General features: G+C 36.6%; 3 protein-coding genes and 5 non-coding genes across 9 annotated transcripts; 1 reads left to right on the top strand and 7 right to left on the bottom strand.

Moving 5' to 3' along the window:
• The first annotated feature begins 98 nt into the window (after positions 1–98).
• On the top strand, positions 99–5,886 carry LOC147547663 (NAD(P)-binding Rossmann-fold superfamily protein). The gene is made up of 5 exons (XM_086670849.1): positions 99–588; positions 702–892; positions 3,870–4,067; positions 4,364–4,517; positions 5,410–5,886. The coding sequence occupies exons 1-5, from the start codon at positions 303–305 to the stop codon at positions 5,715–5,717; spliced, it is 1,137 nt and encodes a 378-aa protein (XP_086526975.1). The 5' UTR covers positions 99–302; the 3' UTR covers positions 5,718–5,886.
• A 121-nt stretch (positions 5,887–6,007) lies between these two features.
• On the bottom strand, positions 6,008–6,133 carry LOC147547662 (small nucleolar RNA snoR86). Its single transcript, XR_015239114.1, has one exon. It is a non-coding gene; the product is annotated as a small nucleolar RNA snoR86 (small nucleolar RNA).
• Positions 6,134–6,992: 859 nt separating this feature from the next.
• LOC147547661 (small nucleolar RNA snoR86) lies at positions 6,993–7,122 on the bottom strand. The gene has a single exon (XR_015239006.1). It is a non-coding gene; the product is annotated as a small nucleolar RNA snoR86 (small nucleolar RNA).
• Positions 7,123–7,635: 513 nt separating this feature from the next.
• On the bottom strand, positions 7,636–7,765 carry LOC147547660 (small nucleolar RNA snoR86). Its single transcript, XR_015239104.1, has one exon. It is a non-coding gene; the product is annotated as a small nucleolar RNA snoR86 (small nucleolar RNA).
• A 294-nt stretch (positions 7,766–8,059) lies between these two features.
• On the bottom strand, positions 8,060–8,191 carry LOC147547659 (small nucleolar RNA snoR86). The gene has a single exon (XR_015239090.1). It is a non-coding gene; the product is annotated as a small nucleolar RNA snoR86 (small nucleolar RNA).
• A 76-nt stretch (positions 8,192–8,267) lies between these two features.
• On the bottom strand, positions 8,268–8,364 carry LOC147547658 (small nucleolar RNA snoR1). The gene has a single exon (XR_015239065.1). It is a non-coding gene; the product is annotated as a small nucleolar RNA snoR1 (small nucleolar RNA).
• Positions 8,365–9,505: 1,141 nt separating this feature from the next.
• On the bottom strand, positions 9,506–13,506 carry LOC147547657 (ADP-ribosylation factor 2). 2 transcript variants are annotated; one of them, XM_086670511.1, is made up of 7 exons: positions 13,015–13,506; positions 11,903–12,076; positions 11,471–11,541; positions 11,146–11,265; positions 10,488–10,606; positions 10,066–10,147; positions 9,506–9,725 (listed from the first exon to the last, which is right to left on the bottom strand). In XM_086670511.1, exons 2-7 carry the CDS (start codon positions 12,048–12,050, stop codon positions 9,720–9,722), a joined length of 546 nt encoding a protein of 181 aa, XP_086526637.1. In that variant the 5' UTR covers positions 12,051–12,076; positions 13,015–13,506; the 3' UTR covers positions 9,506–9,719. The 2 variants fall into 2 exon arrangements, with proteins under 2 accessions (XP_086526637.1, XP_086526639.1); XM_086670513.1 differs by having other exon boundaries at positions 12,820–13,056.
• Positions 13,507–14,484: 978 nt separating this feature from the next.
• Positions 14,485–19,002, bottom strand: LOC147547656 (polygalacturonase At1g48100-like). The gene is made up of 7 exons (XM_086669385.1): positions 18,612–19,002; positions 17,214–17,345; positions 16,901–17,110; positions 16,373–16,417; positions 16,048–16,255; positions 15,600–15,790; positions 14,485–15,035 (listed from the first exon to the last, which is right to left on the bottom strand). The coding sequence occupies exons 1-7, from the start codon at positions 18,924–18,926 to the stop codon at positions 14,643–14,645; spliced, it is 1,494 nt and encodes a 497-aa protein (XP_086525511.1). The 5' UTR covers positions 18,927–19,002; the 3' UTR covers positions 14,485–14,642.
• Between the last annotated feature and the right edge of the window lie 1,512 nt (positions 19,003–20,514).

Below are 20,514 nucleotides of genomic sequence, written 5' to 3'. Positions count from 1 at the left end.
TCACTAATCGTGTGCCACATGTCACTTGGTGGCAAGTGGATGAGCAAAGTTTGCTAGTTTGTTGATACATTAAAGGAACAAAATCCCATTCTTATTATGGGCAACTCCATGAAATACACTCAAGCATAGAAAGTAAAAAAGAGAGAATCCCCAACCCCCAATTTAAAGTCTTTGTTAGTTATAAGTAAAAGAGAGTTCTCTCTCTCTCTCTCTCTACCCAAACTCTCTCTCTCTCTCTCTCTATACCCAAACTCTCTCTACTCTCTAGAGCTGTCACCTTCTCCTCTGTTATTCTTACTAGAATGGGTATTCAACAGATAACAGAGACCATTCGACGAAAAGAGATTGAGGACCTTCAATGGTTGTTGAATCTCAACACCCATGTTTACACAAAATTCAAATCAAACGATATCGTAGTCACAGAAAAAGCAGAGAAATTTAAAGAAAAAAGGGAAGAAGAAAAGGAAGAAGAAGAAGAAGAAGAGAAGTTAGTTTGTGTAACAAGTGGTGTTTCCTTCTTGGGTATTGCTATTGTCAATCGTCTTTTGAGTTCTGGTTACTCTGTTCGTATCCTCATTGATAATCAAGGTTCCATTTTTCTCTCCAAATTTGAAATCAATTTTTCACTTTTCTTTTTTACTTCTATAAGTTTGAATTTGATTTGGGTTTGTTTTTGTGTGATTATATTTTGTTTTGTACAGAAGATTTGGAGAAGTTGGGAGAGATATTGGAAAGATTTGGTGGTGGTGATGATGGTGGTGGTGGAAACAGAGTGAAGGTGGTGGTGGCAAAAGTGACGGAGGCAGAAAGCTTGTGGGAAGCATTTGAAGGGTGTTATGGGGTTTTTCACACCTCTGCTTTCGCTGACCCCGCTGGTGTCTCCGGCTACTCCGTGAGTTCCTTTAATCTCTCTCTTCCCTTTTCTTCTTTTCATTTTTTTTTTTCCAAAGAAAAATGAAATTGAAAAATGGTAGGGAATAAGAAAAGGCCAGCGCTTTGGGGAAAGCTAAAAAGTTTTCGGGGTGTGAAGACTTGGTCAAAAATTGGTCAATTTTGTTTGACAATTTTATTTAGGGGGAAAGCAAAATACTTCTCCACCTCACCTCACTCTCTCTCCACCTCACCTCACTCTCTCTCCACCTCACCTCTATCTTCTCCGATTAGGTCGCCGGCCGGAAAATTTTCCGGCCGGCGACCATTAGAAAAAAAAAAATTCTTTTTCACTCTCTCTCTCTCTAGAAACTCCGGCGAAGGGGTTTCCCTTCGCCGGAGTTCCAGTTTGTTCTTCAACAGACCACTTCCGGTCTGTTGAGATTGTTGAAGAACAGTCCAGTTCCGGTCTGTTCTTCAACAGACCGGGACTCCGGCGAAGGGAAACCCCTTCGCCGGAGTTTCTAGAGAGAGAGAGAGAGAGTGAAAAAAAATTTTTTTTTTTTTTTTTAATGGTCGCCGGCCGGAAAATTTTCCGGCCGGCGACCAAATCGGAGAAGACAAAGAGGTGAGGTGGAGAGAGAGTGAGGTGAGGTGGAGATAGATTGAGGTGAGGTGGAGTGTTTTTTTTTATTTCCCCGGAAAATCTCTAAAATTTTACATATTCCCTTTAAAATTTCACACCCCGGAAACTATTTAGCTTTCCCCAAAGCGCTGGCCTAAGAAAAACTAAGGAGATTCTAGAAAAAAAAATTATGTGATTTGTTGTGATTTGTGTTTCTGATAATTTTGATCTATTGAACCGCGAATCAAGACAAGACACATAGAAATTTCATCTAGAGTCTGCCTAGTAGAACTACTCATAGGTCGGATGGGTTAAGATTCAGAGAAAAATAATCTCATTTTTCTCTCTCTAAATCTTGTCAGCCCACTCTAAGTCGCTCTAATTTCCGTTGGCTAAATTCTGTTGGCTAGAGGTTCTAGTAAAATATTATTGTTTTTATTTGTGTGGCCAGATGTGTATGGATCCTATTTAAGTAAATGGACACCTAAAAAGTTAAGATTACGATGTGTTTAGGTCGATAAGGCGAAGTACAATATCTAGAACGTCACCTTCTTAATTTCTGTTTTCTTCTAAAAGGGCATATTTTGTTCTCTATCTTCATCTTCTTTGCCTCCCTAACCACCATTCCTTACCACCACCATTTTCTCCCTTTGCTCTCTCTCAACCCTTCATTTTCATCTTTTTCAACGTTTTTCCTTTGCTTACACACCATGTAATGAAAACTTCTCCAAATGACAGTCTCTTAACGGATTAGGGGTCATATGTAAAGAGGTTCATAATACGTGTCCATAAAGATTCATTTTTGTAAGTTTATGATCCAATTTTTAAGAACATGACTAAATACATTAAGATTAATGTCTACAAAATGGGTGCTCCTTTACACCAAGTGGGATTCTATGTAAAGAATTCTTAAAAAAATAAGTCCTTAAGAATAATTTTAAATTTTATGACATGATCTATAAAAGATCATTTCCCTCTATAAAAACGTGTTTAAATACAAAAAAGAGACTGATGGCTCTGTGAAAATGGATGCCCTTTACACAGAGTGGGAGTCCCTGTACATGGGTAACCACTCTATTAGTTACCATTCTGGTTGTTGCTAAGTTGCGCCTCTGCGTGTCCATGAGCCTCGTGTATCTTCTATAATTTGTCTTCTTCCGAATGCCACGTAAGTTTATTATTGATGACGTGGGATTTGTTCACCCTTTAATTAGTTATGTCACTCATTTGTGACGTGGGTGAGTAAAAGTACATCACTTTTTCATAAAATAGTCCGTGACTGTCCGACCCATGACCCATCATAAGGGTCACGGTCTCATCACCTTAACTAATATAACCAACTTCGCGTTAAAAAAAGAAACCCTTTCTTGTGTAAAGGGTGAAAGCCCGTAATTGTTTAATATTGTTTTCAGAGATTAATTTACATCATTTTCGTTCATTCGGGATGAGAACTCCCCAAAAGGAGTTTAAAATTAGGATCTTATACAATATATGTTACAAAAATATATATAAATTTTTTGATGGTATTTACTGTTTAGAAAAGGATTTGAATCCTTGACTTCTTGCACAAAATCAAAACAATTAATCACTAAATTACAAAGTAGATTATGTCATGAATTTGTTCAAAATATATTTACCTAAGATCTTTAATTATGTTGGGGTCCAAATCGATTGCTTTTGCTGCTTCGGAACCAAACTGTCCTTTACATCCACTTCAAAGGTAGTTCACACAACAAAGGTGAGTGACCATGACCCACGTCAAAGGCTTAACCAAATCTAATTGTCAGATAAAAACAAAATAGTTTGTGGTTAGGTATTGGCGTGGGAAAATATCTAAGGGATGAGAAAGTGTAGACCTTTTGGTACGAACGAATTAAGACGGTTGGATGTACCTACCAATTCCAATTGAAATTTCTTATAATGTCCTTGTCTTGTTTTAATTTTGGACACAAAAGGTCAACCACCACTACTTTCTAGTCTTATTCTCATGACATTTCACTACCTACCGCCAATGATGAATGAACTATATAGATTACTATGATATTGAGTCATTGAAACTTAACAAAAAAAAATAAATGATATTGAGTCATTGACATATTAATCAGTCGAACAAGTGTATAACGTATCTATATAAAACAAAATAGTGGTGGAACTGTGAATTCGAGACTGGTGTGAAATTTTGTTCGGAGGCGGTGATACGACTATTTGATGGGTTTGGGAGAGTCGGACGATTGTGGTGGTTATTGCCTTATTGGGACTAGATTCTCAAGCTAAGATTTTTTGTTTCACCATTAATTGATATATGAAACTCAAAATTAACTAATAAGATATGATATTATGAAATTAAAGATCTTTGTTTCTGTCCTATTGCTAGAAATCTATGGCAGATTTAGAAGTCAAGGCAAGTCAAAATGTAATGGAAGTTTGTTCAAGGACCGATTCCATTCGAAAATGTGTATTTACGTCTTCTCTCTTGGCTTGTGTTTGGGGTAACCATGATTATCATTCGGAGATCCCTACCGTGCTTGACCACAATCGCTGGAGCGACGAATCAATTTGCATAGACAAAAAGGTAACATTCATAACAAGTAGAATATATACCTCTAAGCGGACAATTTTCTAGCATGGCGTTGCTAAACAGGTCTTGTCTATAGCGTGTTGTACTATATCACATCCCTTGCAACTCATGACCCGTTTTTAAGCGGGTTGTGTTGTATTTTGACTCCCAGCCTCGGCCCCCACAACACATTTATAAACTAGTCCTGTCGTGTAAATATGGCTCATAAATGAACCATGTTGCACCACTTCTGAACTGGCACGACCCGTTTAGAGCCACTAATAAGAGTTGGTTGTTGGTTAATATGGTAGCTATGGCTTGCACTGGGTAAGACAATGGCAGAGAAAGCTGCATGGAGTGTGGCAAACGATAACGATGTTAAGCTTGCAACTATCTGCCCTGGTTTTATAACCGGTCCTGAATTTTATAATCAGAATCCTTCTCCATCACTAGCATATCTTAAAGGTATATATTACTTTTTCCTGTTCAGGTTTTTTCCTTTGAATATCATGAATCTGAGTTGCAATATAGAGCCTCACTTTGCGTCATTCCAAACAACAAGGCCCGTTAAACAACGGAACAACCGTGCCTAACAGGCCTTCTATGTGCCGAGCAGGCCATATGGCATGCCTAACGGACCTTCTATGTGCCTAACAGCTAGGGGTGTTCATTTAGTATCAAACCGACCGATCCGATCCAAACAGATTTCAACGGTTTGGATACCGATCCAATAGTATTCCGGATTGGTTCGGATGTTAAAATGGCAAAACCGAGCGGTTTGGATCGGTTTATGGATTTGGTTGACGGATACCCGAACAAACCGAACCAAACCATTTATTGTTATTTTTTATATATTATATATATAAATATAAATGATAGGAATGATGAACGGTTGAGATTTAATAAGTTAGTTCCATGTTTGTTAATATCGTAGCTTAATGCATGTGTAACAGAAGTAAATGGCGTGGAGAGTTGTAGCTTAATTCAATAGTTAAGTTAGTTCCACGTTTTTAAGTCGAAAGTGCGAAATTTTATACATGGTAAAATATCACAGGTGGTTCGGTTATTCAACCGATCCAAACCGTTCATGCATAGTTCGGATCGGTAACCGAACCAAACCATGAACGGATTGGTTCGGATTTAGATTTGAAAAAACCAAACCCTTCGGTTTGGACTTTGGATTGGCCGGAAAAGTCGGTTATCCAACCGATGTTCACCCTAGTAACAGCTGTTGTGTGTGCGCCTAGCGGGCCTTGTGCGTGCCTAACGGGGCACATCGTGGTAACATGCCACCTTCTTAACGGAGTAGTGCTACCATAAGAAGGTCCTTCTGATAAAATCTTGATTTGAAATGTAGGAGGTCAAGAGATGTATGAAAAAGGAGTATTAGCAACTATTGATGTAAATAAATTGGCAGAGGCTCATATATGTGTATATGAAGGAATGAACAAGATAGGATATGGAAGATATTTATGTTTTGATCAAGTGATTGAAAGAGATGAAGAAGTACTGGGTCTTGCTACAAAAATGGGTATTCCTGCTGATAGAATTATTAATAATACCCCCCAAATTCGTAATTTCACCCCAAGGTTTCGATTATGTAATCATAAGCTTTCAAGATTAATGTCTAGACGTTCAAGATGTTACCAAAACCCTAAACCTTAAACCCCAAACCTTATATTTATATTTATATATAGAGAGTGAAGAGAAGAGAGAGAGAGAGAGAGAGAGAGAGAGAGAGAGAGAGAGAGGGTATATGAACCCATTTCTAGAGCCAAGCTTGTGTTCAAATAGACATTTATCTTGTTCAAAGTCATATTGAGCTGTTTCTAAAGATCTTCTACTGTTCTATTAACTTCAAATTTTAATCTAAATCCTTAAGTTGAAATGGTCATGATCAAAATATTACAGTGACACTCCCTGTAACACCCCGCGCACGCAAATCTAATGTCCACATCGTAGCAAGATGTTTGAGGCCATAATCAAAATGAGATGAATTCAAAAGACAGGGATAATCACTTTAATCTTTCTTGCCAGCCTTAATGCAAATTTGACACTAGTATAAATCGACGATTTTGCTCTACAAATTGGCCTTATTAGCTTAGGAAATATCATCTCAAGTATAACGATAAATACTATAATGACACTCCTATGCAAATAAATCCAATGCCACCATCAAATACGTGTACATTACTATGTAGCAAATCTGCAAATGAACCAATGATTATTCATGATAGTTCCATACCGGTGCCAAACTAGAGGAATGTTAAGTTCAATCATAGTTTTCGGAAGTAATTTGGCTGAGCGAGGGTGCCCGTGGACACTTTTCCAACAGAGTCACGTATCATCAAACTGCTAGAGTAGTCTAGCACACTTAAGTAGGTTCAGGCAGACAATCGGGCAAAACATTTGCCCAAATCCAACTTACTACATAGCAAGTACAAGTATCCTAAGGTCGATTACTAATGCTAGAGAACAAGAAAAATGAGGCACTCTAGATAGAAATCATACGTGACTACTGATTCGCCCCTTATTGAATCGGAAACATCAAAAGCACGACAATTCACATAAGATTACTACTTAGAGTATATCTGTTTTTTCTTATTCCCTAGCATTTTTCCTTAGGGTTTCAAGAGAGTTGCTGAAACCACCAGGACAAAGTACTATAAGCAGGTGGACATCCTTTTACTGTGGTGCCACTTCTATTAGAGGCCTGATATCTTTCTGCGTAAAACTATTAGAGCTCAAACATCTTTCTGCCATAGATTGTGAGCATGCCTCAAATTGGTTCGTCAAGTTTAAGCTATCAGATTATCCAGTCCAAGACCAAACTTCGAGAAATCCAAAATGATTCAAGCAAATGGTTGGACTCATTTTAGTTCATTACTAATTACAAATCACTCAAAAATCAATCCAAAATCATTAGATTAGGGTTAAAGAAATGTAGCGAGATGTTCGAGGCCATTATCAAAACGAGATCAATTTGAAAGGCACGGAGAATCGCTTATTTTTTATTGCCAACCTTCAATGCAAAATTATACGTCGTTAATATAAATAGACGATTTTGCTCTGCAAATTGGCCTTATCAATACTGTAATGACACTCCTATGCAAGCAAATCCAAAGCCACCATCATCATCTACATATAAATTACTATGTAACAATTGAGCCAAAGATTATTCATGATAGTTCCATACCAGTACCAAACTTTTGAATGTTTTTTTTTTTGTTGAAACAAACTAGAGGAATGTTAGGTTCAATCATAAATTTCGGAAGAAATTTGGCCAAACAAGAGTCACTCAGGACACTTTTCCAACCGAGTCACACAGAATCTAAGTATTAGAGGTAATGTAGCAAACTTAAGTGGGCAAAACATTTTGCCTAAGTCCTATTTGCTATATTTTAGCAAACACAGGGCACTACTTCAGGTGACAATCCACATAGAATTTATACCTAATGTTAGTCTATTTTTTCTTGTTCCCTAGCATTTCTCTTTATACTCTAGTGCGGCCTCTAGAGGCCTGATGTATGCCTTTCTACCTAAAACAAAGGATAAACATTGTTCATCAGATTCATGTTAAAGAAATGTAGCGAGATGTTCGAGGCCATTATCAAAACGAATTCAATTTGAAAGGCACGGAGAATCGCTTTTTTTTTATAGCCAACCTTCAATGCAAAATTACACATCACTAATATAAATAGACGGTTTTGCTCTGCAAATTGGCGGTATCAATACTCCAATGCCTGTCTTATAGATGTAAAACTTCATATTACTATGTATCAAAACATTGATTTTGCCCTAGTCCAGCCCCGTTAAGTGTAGAGAGCACAGGAGACTGCCTATCTTCAGGGTTCAAGGGCGCCGCTGAAACCAGCCGCGCGCAAAGTACTAAAAGCTTACGCTATCGGATTGTCCGGTCCGAATAGACTTTCTTTACTTTTCAGACTTGACAAATCCAAAACAATTGATGGGACTCCTTTTAGTTCATTAGATTAGGGTTTAATAGAAATGTAGCGAGATGTTCGAGGCCATAATCAAAATGAGATTAATTTGAAAGGCACGGAGAATCGCTTTATTTTCTTATTGCCAACCTTCAATGCAAAATTATACGCCATTAATATAAATAGACGATTTTGCTCTGCAAATTGGCTTCTCAATTTACCTAAATATCTTAAAACCTAGAATCAAATAGATCTTATTCAAAAGAAAAAAAGGGGCTCAGAGAGTTGCTAACTGTGCTCAAAGAAGGAACTTTTTTAAGGTTCTTTCTCATACAAGAGGTGTCAGAAATAAAGCAATCATCATCGCCGCCATTAAAAAAAAATTGAGCTTTGAAAAAATAGGAAAAACTGAAGTGGGAAATCTACAACCCTAACTCTCACCCATTTGATTTCTCAAGCATCTCTGATGTTGGCTTGAGATGCCTTTACTTTGATTGATTGCTCTTGATTTATAGTATAATGTAGTTGGGCTGGGTCTTAATTAGGGTTTTGATCGCAAGGTCAATTTCAACTTCCAACCGTTAGATTATCAACTAGGCCAGCCCGGCCCAAATACTACATCAATCACCCGGCTAAAGTTGGTCTATTAATTTGGAGTATGATGTTTGGCCCGTTTGGATCCACCACGAAGTCATCGAAGATCTTCCACCCACTTTTGTGGGGCAAACCATCATGTCAGATGCTTGACCAATCTAGCCTGAAGAACCATCATGTGAGAGTTGAGACGCTAGAGAGTCTTCGGTTCAAGACTTTGTACCTCTCTCGAATCAAAGTATACTTTCAGAATCCACTGCGATCTAGTTACAAGACATAGATACATCAGGAAGATGTGATAAGCACCATAACTGCCTAAGTTCAAGATTAATGAGAGAGGCTTAAGTCTGAGAACATGAAAAAGGTCTAAAGCCCGGTAAATTTATTACATTATTTACACCTTTAATAATCCAAGTTCAATAAACCATGGATTCCACCCTCTCCAAGTTCAATAAACCATGGATTCCACCCTCCTTGGGAATTGAACTTGGGACCTCAAGGTTTTGGAGTTTCAGAAACTTAAGTGGTGGTATTTGTTTTTTCTTATGTTCGAATCTTCTCACTCAAATAGACCAAAAAATGTCATCTGGACAAATTAGAAGAAACATTATGAAATCTGTTATAGGATGGTGCAGACCAGCCTTCCGGGCTGCTAATGATACTATCCGCTTTGGCACTGGGCCTCACGGTTCATAAAGCCTCACCAGGGAAGGGTGCTTAACCTCTTAAGAGGAGCACCACACTCATTCATGTCTCCCACCAATGTGGGATTGCTTTACAACAAAATCTTCTTCTTTTTATCGAAAGTTATGAAATATCACACAATCCATTCAAACTATCAGATACTACAGACGATGCAGAGGGTGTGCTTTTTGTTCCCCCAATTATAGTAATCTACTGCTTGAGATGTGTATTCAGTTGTTTGAAATAGATTATATAAACCATACAAATCACCATTACAAGTTCTTTAAAGAAGATGTTCAGATCATCCATTCAGTATCCTATTACAATTTTTGTTAATCAAAAGTTTGAGAAGATGAAACCTTTCGCCTCTGAAATAACCTATCACACCCGTTGACGCTGTATATCTTCGAACCTGAAGAAGAGCTCAAAACTCGGATATTTAATTGCATCAAGCCTGTACCAAAACATAGAAGTGTAGGAAATCAATAAACATTTTAGAGTCATATTAAATTCAAATAATGGATGATCCTTAAGAACAAATGCTTGCCAATTAGAGTATAGTTCAAATGGTAAAACGTCAGTCATCATCACAACAGGCCACGGTGACTTTGAGCCTTTCGGACACTCACTTGATGGGCAAAACCTAATCCAAAAGAATAGTTTGAATGCTTCTTCTTTCTTTTGTTTGAACGGCAGAGAAGTATTTTTCGTCTCAATAGGCCACAACTAAAAGATAATATAATTTTCATGCGTGATCAAACAACTTTACTAGGTTAACATGATAAAGTGCTTGCCTTGTTTGCTATGTTGTTCGAAAGCCAATCCAAACCCTCGTAGAGACCCTCACCAGATGTTGCACATGTACTCTGGATGTACCTGAAGAATAAATCCAGAAAACATTACATTTGAGAGTAAGTCGGAACAATTAAGAACATAACCTAGGTAGTGTTTACTTTTCCTTTTTTCTAAATCAGATCAGAAATCTGTCTCTAGGCTGAATTGACTTGAGTCAAATGCCAGAATATGTTGGTTTTTATCTGACTCGTCATAATGACTGATTTGGGTTCATTTGAGTCCGTTTGAGTAGGACAATTCAGATGCAAATCAGTAGGATGAGTCAAATTCGGACAATTAGAGATAGACGAACAACACCTTAGGTAAGGATAAAATACATGTAGATAATCATCCCATGGGAAAGAACTGAAGGCGAACATACCAGTGGCGTTGTCGAAGAGAGTGAAGACCAAGCTTGTCAGTTATCTCAGCTGCATTCATTGCATTAGGAAGATCCTGTTTGTTAGCAAATACGAGCAACACGGCATCTCGTAACTCATCCTGATATAAAAACGACATTTAGCGATTGTCATAAATCCCTTTTCTATTAAATTACAATAAGAAGTCTCTTCCAATGATGTGCCGATTGCTTAATCACTTTCCAAGATACTTGTTTTCTGTCTTCGTAAGAGACAGTAAAGAATACATGGGACTCAATTTTGTTGATTAGATCTAACTAAGAAGATCTCTTCATGTGGAGAAACTTGCTAATTTACGCCAAGGATTAATTCCTTTGTCATTAACTGAATTTCTAAAATAATGTGTATTGGATGACAATTTGTCTTGCTATATCAAATACTAGTAGATTTCGCACACCATAAATGATGAGATAGAGCACATCAAAGCAATATCTTGCAGAAAATCACGGTGAAGTGATGTGCACTAAAAGAATTGAACAGCTATGACAGACCCTAGAACCAGATAACATTAAAGGGAGTGGTCTTAACATAATTGAGTATCCTAACAACTGGCAGACCATGCAGTTGAAATGTTTTAAGCATGAGCTGACTAAAAAAAAGGAATTCATAATAGAGAAATACCTCATTCAACATCCTGTGCAACTCATCCCTTGCTTCTACAACACGGTCTCTGTCATTACTATCGACTACAAAAATTAAACCTTGTGTGTTTTGGAAATAGTGTCTCCACAATGGGCGGATCTGTAAAACACATAAAATGCTACTACTAGTTAACGACCAGAATTCACAGAATATATGACAACTATATCCAAGAGATAATGATAAAAACAAACTAATAAGGCCATGACTTTTCTGATCCTTAATTCAATGGGGCCTAAGAAGAGAAACATAACATGAAGAAGATATGAGAACTAAAACAAGGAATATAAAAATGAGAAATCCATGCCTTGTCCTGACCCCCGACATCCCAAACGGTGAAGCTGATGTTCTTGTATTCTACTGTCTCCACATTAAATCCTGTACAAAAATTGCAACTTGAACCATTAGGAAGTATTGCATCATAAATAAAAAATCGAAGAAGTTTACATTTTATTTACTAAAATGGCAAGGGAATGGCAACTTCATATACTGAAAATGATAACAGAATATAAGAATGCAAGTAACGAAGATGCTGAAAAAAGATAAGGAAAGATATGCTCCAGAGATTTAAAAGGTAAACTATCTTTTAACACGAAGTATTGTAACATGGAAGATCAAGATAACTAAGAATCACACCACTAACCAACACATCTATAACAAGCTATTATAGGCATCTAAAGTGAGCTTAGAAAATGAAAAGAATAGTAAGATGAAGCTGTATCCTGGCGAGAAAACTTACCAATTGTAGGAATTGTGGTGACAATCTCTCCAAGTTTGAGCTTGTACAAAATAGTAGTTTTACCAGCTGCATCAAGACCAACCATCAAAATACGCATCTCTTTTTTGGCAAAAAGCCGACTAAAAAGCTTTGTGAATGTCAGCCCCATCTCTCTTTAACTGTGAATCCTCCAAACTGAAAAACAACACACACATACTATGAAATTTGGCGGCACCAGAATATATGTATCTTCACTCTCAAGTCAATGTACAAATTTAATACAAAGTTATCAAATTGCCTGAAAACAGAGGCACTCCTTAGTACAACAAACAAACAAAAACCTGAAGCTGTGCTAATAACGTGTAATCTCCTAAGCTTCACGATCATAAGAAGTGGATTTCACCATTATCATAATATTTCAATGTGGTGCAAAATATCCTAGTCTTCAAAACCATCATGATATTAAACAAGGCATTTATCTAAATTGAGTGCAATGTTTTATTAAACTTTCGAGGCGTACGTGCGCTTCGAGGCGAGGTCGTCACCTGGTGCCTTGAGGCGTAAAAAAACGTATTTTAAAACATGGTTGAGTGAATACGGTTTGATGATAAAAATGTTTCAATCAAATCGTAAATCGTACAGTAAAACCTAGCTATCAGCAGGAAACAGAAATTCGCCACATTTCATTGAATTTTAATCACAACGGAAGTTTCATACTCTTTCTAATAGATGGCCTGAATTCAGAGCTATTCCAAAACAAAACAAAAGAACCCTAAAGTTGTGCTAATCACTTGAAACATCCTAAAAATCCATACAACTACCATCACGAATATCATATAACAATTCATCAGATTTATCTGATGGAAATTATGAAAATATCCTAGTCTTAAAAAATAATCATGAAATTAAATAAGGAAATCATCCAATTTTGAACAAACCTCATTTTGATCATAAAATCACCCAATCGGATCGTAAAATCTACGAGATAAACTCATTTTGTTCACTGAACTTCGATTACGAAGGAATTTTTCGCAATTTTATCGTTAGAAACAGAATCGAAAACAATAAACAATTCCAGATCTAAAAATATTTAGGTTAAAGATAAATGAAGGTCGTTAGAGTTGGGCGTGTACCTTTCGAAAAGCTTCGGAAAGTGATCGATCAAATGGAAGAAAGATGAATCAATGGGGGAAAACAAAGTGCAAAATACTATGGTGTTTTGAGTAAGAAGAAAATGACTAAAATGGGCCTTGTATCATTCGAAAATAACGGAAATACCTAAACGACGGGTTTGTGTCGGGTCGTTTATTATTATGACGAGTTTGGAAAGATGGCCATGGCCCATGGTACTTCTCCTTCCGGATTTGGAGATCTCGCACTAGTTCTGGTGAGTCCCCCTCTACAATAATACTTGGAACTCTCGTTGATATTGTCATTTCCAACCTCAATAGGAAGGCTTGAGTTTCACTCTCTTCTGTTGGTCGAAGTGAGATTTAAATTATGATTATGACTTATGTTTAGGAGCCGAGGGGCTTGGGTACCCTACCCTTTAGTCAAGTTTCGAGTGGCATCAATCATTATGAACTCGGGCATTTTGGACCAGATTCCAAACCAACCTTTCCCACATCTTCAGTGACCCAACTCAAAAGTAAAAATAATTAGCAGTGAGTGAAGAATTCTCATGATACTTCCATTTGCCTATAACGAACTATTCTAATATAGGGCTCTGAGGCTCTCACCTTTCCCTTCCACTCTATCAGGCTCGGCCAGATTAGCTGAGTCACTCGAAGATCAACTTGGGTCAAGGAGAGTGTTAGACCAGAGAACTTAAGATAAGATAGAGAGAGAAAGAGTATTTTCTCATTCACCAAAATAAGGAGTGATCATCTCCTTATATAGACAAGATACAGAGTTCGTTAGAGAGAGAGAGAGAGAGAAAGTTTGTTATGATAACAAACTTTCACCTCGACAGTTATTCTCCAACAGAATTATGAACAGGTAAAACGACATAATTGTCCCTATTTTTATTACATATACAACTCTCTCTTTATTCTAACACCCCTATTACAACTTCTCTCTAACACTCCCCCTCAAGCTGAGGATGGAGAAAACAACATCAGATTGGATAGGAGAGAGATGAACAAAGGATTCGAGAGGCCCTTAGTGAACACATCAGCTAGTTGATGCTGAGAGGAGACAAAATCCAAACGAAGTGTTCCTGAGGCCCTATTACACCTTCTCTCTAACAGAGAGCCCTAGTTGATCCATGGCTGAATTCTGAGTTAGGGTTCGCCGAGTAACTCAATAGGCTTGACCAAGTCCTTATTCGCCCCCTCCCCCCAACGACTCGGTGAGTCAACTGTTGAGTCAGTCTCTTTATTCTTTTTAGCCTACTTATGTTGGGTGACACGGGACATATGTACCCATTAGGCCTATCACCTACAGGCCTAGCTCTGAACCATACATGGAAACCTGACTCAAAACCAATTGACCAAGAAGGAAAGAGGCCCTATGTATTGTATTCTTCGTGATGAGAGATCCCTTTCTCCATTTAAGACTATTCTCACTTATATATATTCTAATATTAGACATTTAGATTGATCTTAGCAAAGTCATCATCATCGTTTACTCGTATGTACTCATATCACCTACATATATTTAAATACTCAGTAGATAATACTACAAGTTGAGGGGTCGGAAAACCACGACCACACATTAAATACAAACACATGAATAAACAATAATACTTAAAATTTTCGATTCAGCAGTAGTCATGATCTGATTGAATCTGGTTTCTCAATGGTCTCCCAATCTGCAAACAGTCTATCGGAGGAACAGACGGAGTATTCAGCTCCCCAAAGGTCTGCCAACAAAAAGGGCTATACAAGCGATATCGCTCTTGTAGAGGTTTAAGTTCGACGTTCGTTAGAGTCACGCCCTCACATGGTAAGCTATCGCTACACGCGAAATGTACTGGTTTTATTGTGTATGTCCCTCTTACTTTCTCATATGTTATTCCTGACAAAGCCACAGCTGAAGTTTGGTTCTTGCATATTCTTTTGTCACAATAGAATTGGTCAATCACGATAGGAAATTCAACTTCAGAAACTTGAATATTCGAGAACAAAATGTTTTCCACAGACCCTGATCCACCCTGTAAACGAAACATTTCATCGGTCAAATACTCTCCTGATCATGTAAAGATTATAAATTCATGGTGTTTTATCCAGCTTAAAATGATATTTCCAACTACAAATCAATTCGAATTAACAAAAACTTGGGCTTTCCTTGTTTGCTCCCCTTAGAAATGATTGGTCTCCTCAGTGCTATCGGAGTCTTGAAGTTCAAATCTAAAACAAAAATGCTACTTGGCCCGACAAGGCAAATTTTGCACATGACGTCAGCCTGACGCCAACAATTTGCCTCATTCGGGCTATTCAAACCACTTTTTGTGGGGCCAAATAGCATTTTTCTGATATAAAATTTGACTCGATGTTTGAATTGACTGAAGTCATATTTCAGAAGGTATGTTTTGGCTGGTTCGTGAAGTATATTTCGTCTAAATGGTTGATTCCAAATGATTGTGGGTCCATTTGTTGATACAATTCAGATTCGGACGGCTCCTTTCATGCACGGAGAAAAGCAAACACCACCTCAATGTGCCAAATTATCATATTGTAGATGCTTGTGAACCATGAAATTATATTTGTATTCTTACCTGCCATGTCTTGATTCTGACTCCATTTGTGGTATTGTGCATTATGATGTCTCGGACTGTTATGTTTGAGACACAGGCTTTGGTATTATCTCTTCCTAACCCACCAATGCTGATTCCATGTCCAGGCCCACAGTTCAAGTTGTGAATGTGGATATTCGAGCACCCGGTTTGCACAGATACACAGTCATCACCTACAAAAAAAAAATACATGTATGAGATTTTGTTGGCTATGATACGAAGAAGAAAAACAGGCAGATTTTGAGCAAGAATCCTGTGTGACTTGTGATTCGTGCTTCCGATAATTTTGATTCACTGAACCACAAATAACGACAAACCACATAGGCTTTCTGCCTACAATCTGTCTAATTTTTCTTACTCCCTAGCTTTACTCTGCCCAGAGTCGGCCTATTTTATATTACAAACTACTCGAATCAGAGTTTGAATTTACCACACGCAAGGTTTGAGTTATGAATGGTCACGTCTCGGGAGTTCTGGAGGTGAATTCCGTCGGTGTTAAGACTATTGCCCGGGGATGAAACGCTCATATTGAAGACTTCAACTCCGATGCAGCTATCAAATTTGAGGTGACATTGTGGGCTATTCTGAATCGTTATACCGGTAACTGTTACATTAAAACTTCCGTAGAATCTTAATGCCTGCTCAGGAAGAACACATAAAAAAAAGGTAATAATCAAATCTCAGTCACTTTTTACAAGTATATTCAGTCATTAGTTTTTCAATATCATGAAAGTTGATTGAGAAATTGTTCTTACTGTTGGTTTGATCCTTGGCATTTTCCCCTTCAGAGAACTACTTATCTACCACAAAGTCATCCCAAGAAAACAAGTTATTGTATGAAAACCTTATAACATGTTTCATTTTTTACGAAAAAAAAATGGTATTTGTAACAAAAATAACGGTCATGTAGCGTTATTTTAGACTTGTCTTTATTTTTTAACACTTTGCTTATTACCTTAGATAAAAGTAATGACAAAAAGTGACCAGACAAGAAGTGACCAGAATGATAAGTAATCACATTGATTAGGTCATTCAAGCTTTTTCTTTTTTCGCACTTTGCTTTTCACTATAGTTTATGTCCAGACAAGAAGTGACCAGAATGATCCGATAAGGCCAAATTTGCACATGACATCAGCAATTTGACATTGTTAGGTCATTCAAGCTTCTTCTTTTTTCGGGCCAAGTAACATTTTTCTTTTCGGTTTTCAAGAGTAGTATGTTTTGAATAATGAATTGTTATGGTTTTGTTAAACATTGATTGTTACTGATGTAATATGTCTAACCTTGGTAATGTTGGCAATGGGACTAAGATATTTCGATTCGTCGTCAATTGTTTCATCCAACGGTAAGTTCTTCCACCAGAGTGAACCTCGACCATCGATTACACCTTGTCCTTGAATGGTAATTCCTTTCAATTTGGTGAATAGAATCCATTGAAACAATCCTGAACCCCAAGCTTTCCAATTTGTAGGAGCAATTATGGTCCCATCTATCTGCAGAAAATCAATGTCTTGATCATCCAATGGTTTAAATTGTATGGTTGATTATATCCAACGGCCACGATCTTAATGTGTTAGGAAAGTGTAACTAATTTACCTGAAATACAATGTTGGGCTTGCAGTATGGGCCAGAGAATGAGATAGGCCCAACAAGGAAAATAAAATCAGATGGAACTAGAACCGTTGATGCTTCCACCTTACAAGCTGATACCCACGCAGCTTGGAAAGCCTGAGATGCAGCGATCATATCAAAGTTAAATGACATAACAAACTGCCGTACAATTTTGTCTTGTAACGAAATTAACTGTTTAACTGAAACTTTACATAGAAGTGGGACCCAAACCCTCACGTTTTCTTCCAGTCACTAAATTACCCTCAATAATTTCTTATTTTGTAAATGGGTCCCTCTTCTTGTCTTCCTCTAAATTGTTCAAGTTGCCTCTACTCTTCACTTAAAGGACTTACTGTTCTGAGTCTTCTCCTGTTCTGACAATGTCAGTTCATACTGCTCTTCACGGTTTCACTTGCAAACTTTAGTTGCGTTTTTTATTTCTCTCTAATGTGTAAATCTGATATGTCTGAGTCTGACTAGGTTGCGACATCAGACATAATAGTTATTTCTAATGATTTCAGATAATGGGATTTTTATTCATAATTTATGTCTAACTCAAATAAACCAAAAATAAACCTAAATTAGCAGTGCAGATGAGTAAAAAAAGTGTCAGATACTAAAGTTTTACGTAGGTCAATTAAGATCTCGAGTTGAATTTCAAATCTGAAACTAAAATAAATAAAGACCACCTCACTTTAGTAGTTTTTGTGATAATGAAAATGTACCGTGTTTTTGTGCTTTGTGAAAAGTTGTAAGTTTGTGATGGTAATTGTTAAATTTTTTTTTTCCCAGTGTCTAAATCTGACTCATTTGGATAACATGAATTCGTAATTCACTCGAATCAATCATTCAAACAAGTCAGACGTAATGGGTCAGACAAAAAAAATTATCTAAGTTTTTTCTTGACATTGAGTCAGATTTCACATCTGACTTGAAAGAAAAAACCTTAAACTTATTATCTATTATATAAAACAGAAGGGAAAACGATGACTGGGACAAACATCCTTATTTAATTATGGATATTGTCTAGAAGCCCTTCTCCAATATTACTGTATAGTCCTTCGTAGAAATAAAGTTACCTATTTAAACAACAATAATCTTTTCTTTCTTAGAAATAAAAATTCTAATGTAATAAAAAAGAAACCAAATAAATTTCAAGGGTTAAAAAAAAAATAAAAATCTCTCTCTCTCTTAATAAAATAATAACTAATTTAAGAGAAAATAAACAAAAAAAAATAATACAAAAAAATAATAACTAATTAAAATCTCTCTCTCAATAAAATAATAACTAATTAAAATCTCTCTCAAGTGTCCGTGCCCTAGGGCACGGGATATACACTAGTTATTTTTTAATTGTTAATGATTGAATTCTCATGCATGTACCTTGGTGTCATCTGCAATTCCATCACCTTTAGCTCCAAAATGTAACACATCAAAAATGGTGGAGCACCCATCGTTATAACTTGGTGGGGAAGTCGGAGAGTTTCTTTTACCGGTTGGAGATTTAGGAGCCTTCCATCTTGGTCCACCATGATATTTGTATTGCTTCTTATACATAGCAGAAGAAGCTCTGCTTTGTCTCAAGTGTTTGCCTACTCTACTAGCTCTGCAAGATTCAAATGTTGATGATGACCAAACAAGAATTATAGTTATAATGATGATGAATGTCAATCCTTTTACTCCTAGTATTCTCTTCATCTTCAACTGTGTAATGGAGAGAGAGAGAGAGAGAGAGAGAGAGAGAGAGAGAGAGAGAGAGAGAGAGAGAGAGAGAGAGAGAGAGAGAGAGAGAGAGAGAGAGAGAGAGAGAGAGAGAGAGAGAGAGAGAGAGAGAGAGAGAGAGAGAGAGAGAGAGAATGAGAGTGTGGTGGAAAGGAGAGACTGAAATAGCTTATGAAGGGAATGTTGGGTTTAAATAGACAACACAGAGACCCATGAACACAAAATTATTGATGTTTGTGCCATCTGAATAGTCATTCAATTGATTTTATATTTTTGTTGAAACATACAAGTTAATATTCTTTTGGGACCTAAATTGAAATTGTTCTGTTCAACTTAATGCTAATTTTAAACTCCACATTACGTTCACTTTTTGCATATGATCGCAATCGTTCTTTATCCTAGTATTACCGTCAACTATTTATTATAAATAAACGATCACTAGTTCGACTAGTTGTCATTGCATTGTGTCTTGGGTTTAAAATTAAGTGCTTAAATTCGTAGATATCATCAATAACCAATTGTTTGCTCAATTGATTGTATTATGTCTTGGGTTTAAATTTAATTTGTCCTCGGCTCTAATGTACTTAACTCGCAATTAAACCAAGATCGTAGTTACATAATATACTACCAAAATCAAATTAATTCAAGTTCTTAAGATTTTTTTTTTTGATGAAAGCAGTTCTTAAGATTGAAAAGTATATTTCTCTTCTTTCTTTTACTATTGAAGTTTAATTTGATAATTTTTTGTAAATCTTTTCATTTTTTTTACCAGGGTGAATTTTAGTAGTAAGATGGTAAATAGTGGGACATGTGAAGGGTCAAAGGCACTGATTATAACAAGTCTCTATGGTCACATGCAACTCTAAAGCAAACACATAGTTCACGGGTCATTTGTTTTTATTTGGTTAGCATAATTACCATAACCTAAACAACACAAAACCGATTTCAAAACTCCCATCTTTCTCAAAGGAAAACAATGGTATTTGACCCGAAAAAAAAAGCGGCCTAAATAATTCAGACAACGCCAATTGTTAATATTTTGTATAAAATTTGTTCAGTCGGTCTATTCGAGTCACTTTTTGTCGGGCCAAATAACATTGTTGTTCAAACTCACATTTCACTCTACCCAAATAAGAAGATTCAACATATTTTTGTTCTTATATTTTTTCGCATAAATTTGCACAATGTCAAGCCAGTAAGATAGTCATCTTTATATTTCGTAAAATAGACCGAAATTTTTGTTTTAGCATTATATCCTATCGGGGAGTGCTACAATGACAAAAAATTTGACTTAATTTATGACTTGATGATTCACCTTCACTAAAAGACAAAAAAAAAAAAAACATTAAAGTTTGACTACTATCTATACCGTTCTTTTACTCGGGTGAGTCGTTAAGTTTTACATTAAGTCAAGATCTTAAGTACATTTAGCATTTCCCATATCTTATAGACCAATTGAAGTATTCTCAGATGAACTGAAATATGAAATGTTTTTTTTGTTCTAATTACTCTTCGGAACGATGGAGGAGACTCTCGAATTAGAATAATAGTTTTAATGACTTCG

The sequence above is a fragment of the Eschscholzia californica genome, unplaced genomic scaffold (genome assembly GCF_041429995.1).
Source record: "Eschscholzia californica isolate CP2 unplaced genomic scaffold, dmEscCali1.0.p SCAF_3, whole genome shotgun sequence".
Lineage (NCBI taxonomy): Eukaryota > Viridiplantae > Streptophyta > Magnoliopsida > Ranunculales > Papaveraceae > Eschscholzia > Eschscholzia californica.
The sequence above is the reverse complement of the archived record's forward strand: the minus strand, read 5'-3'. Positions and strand labels throughout refer to the sequence as shown.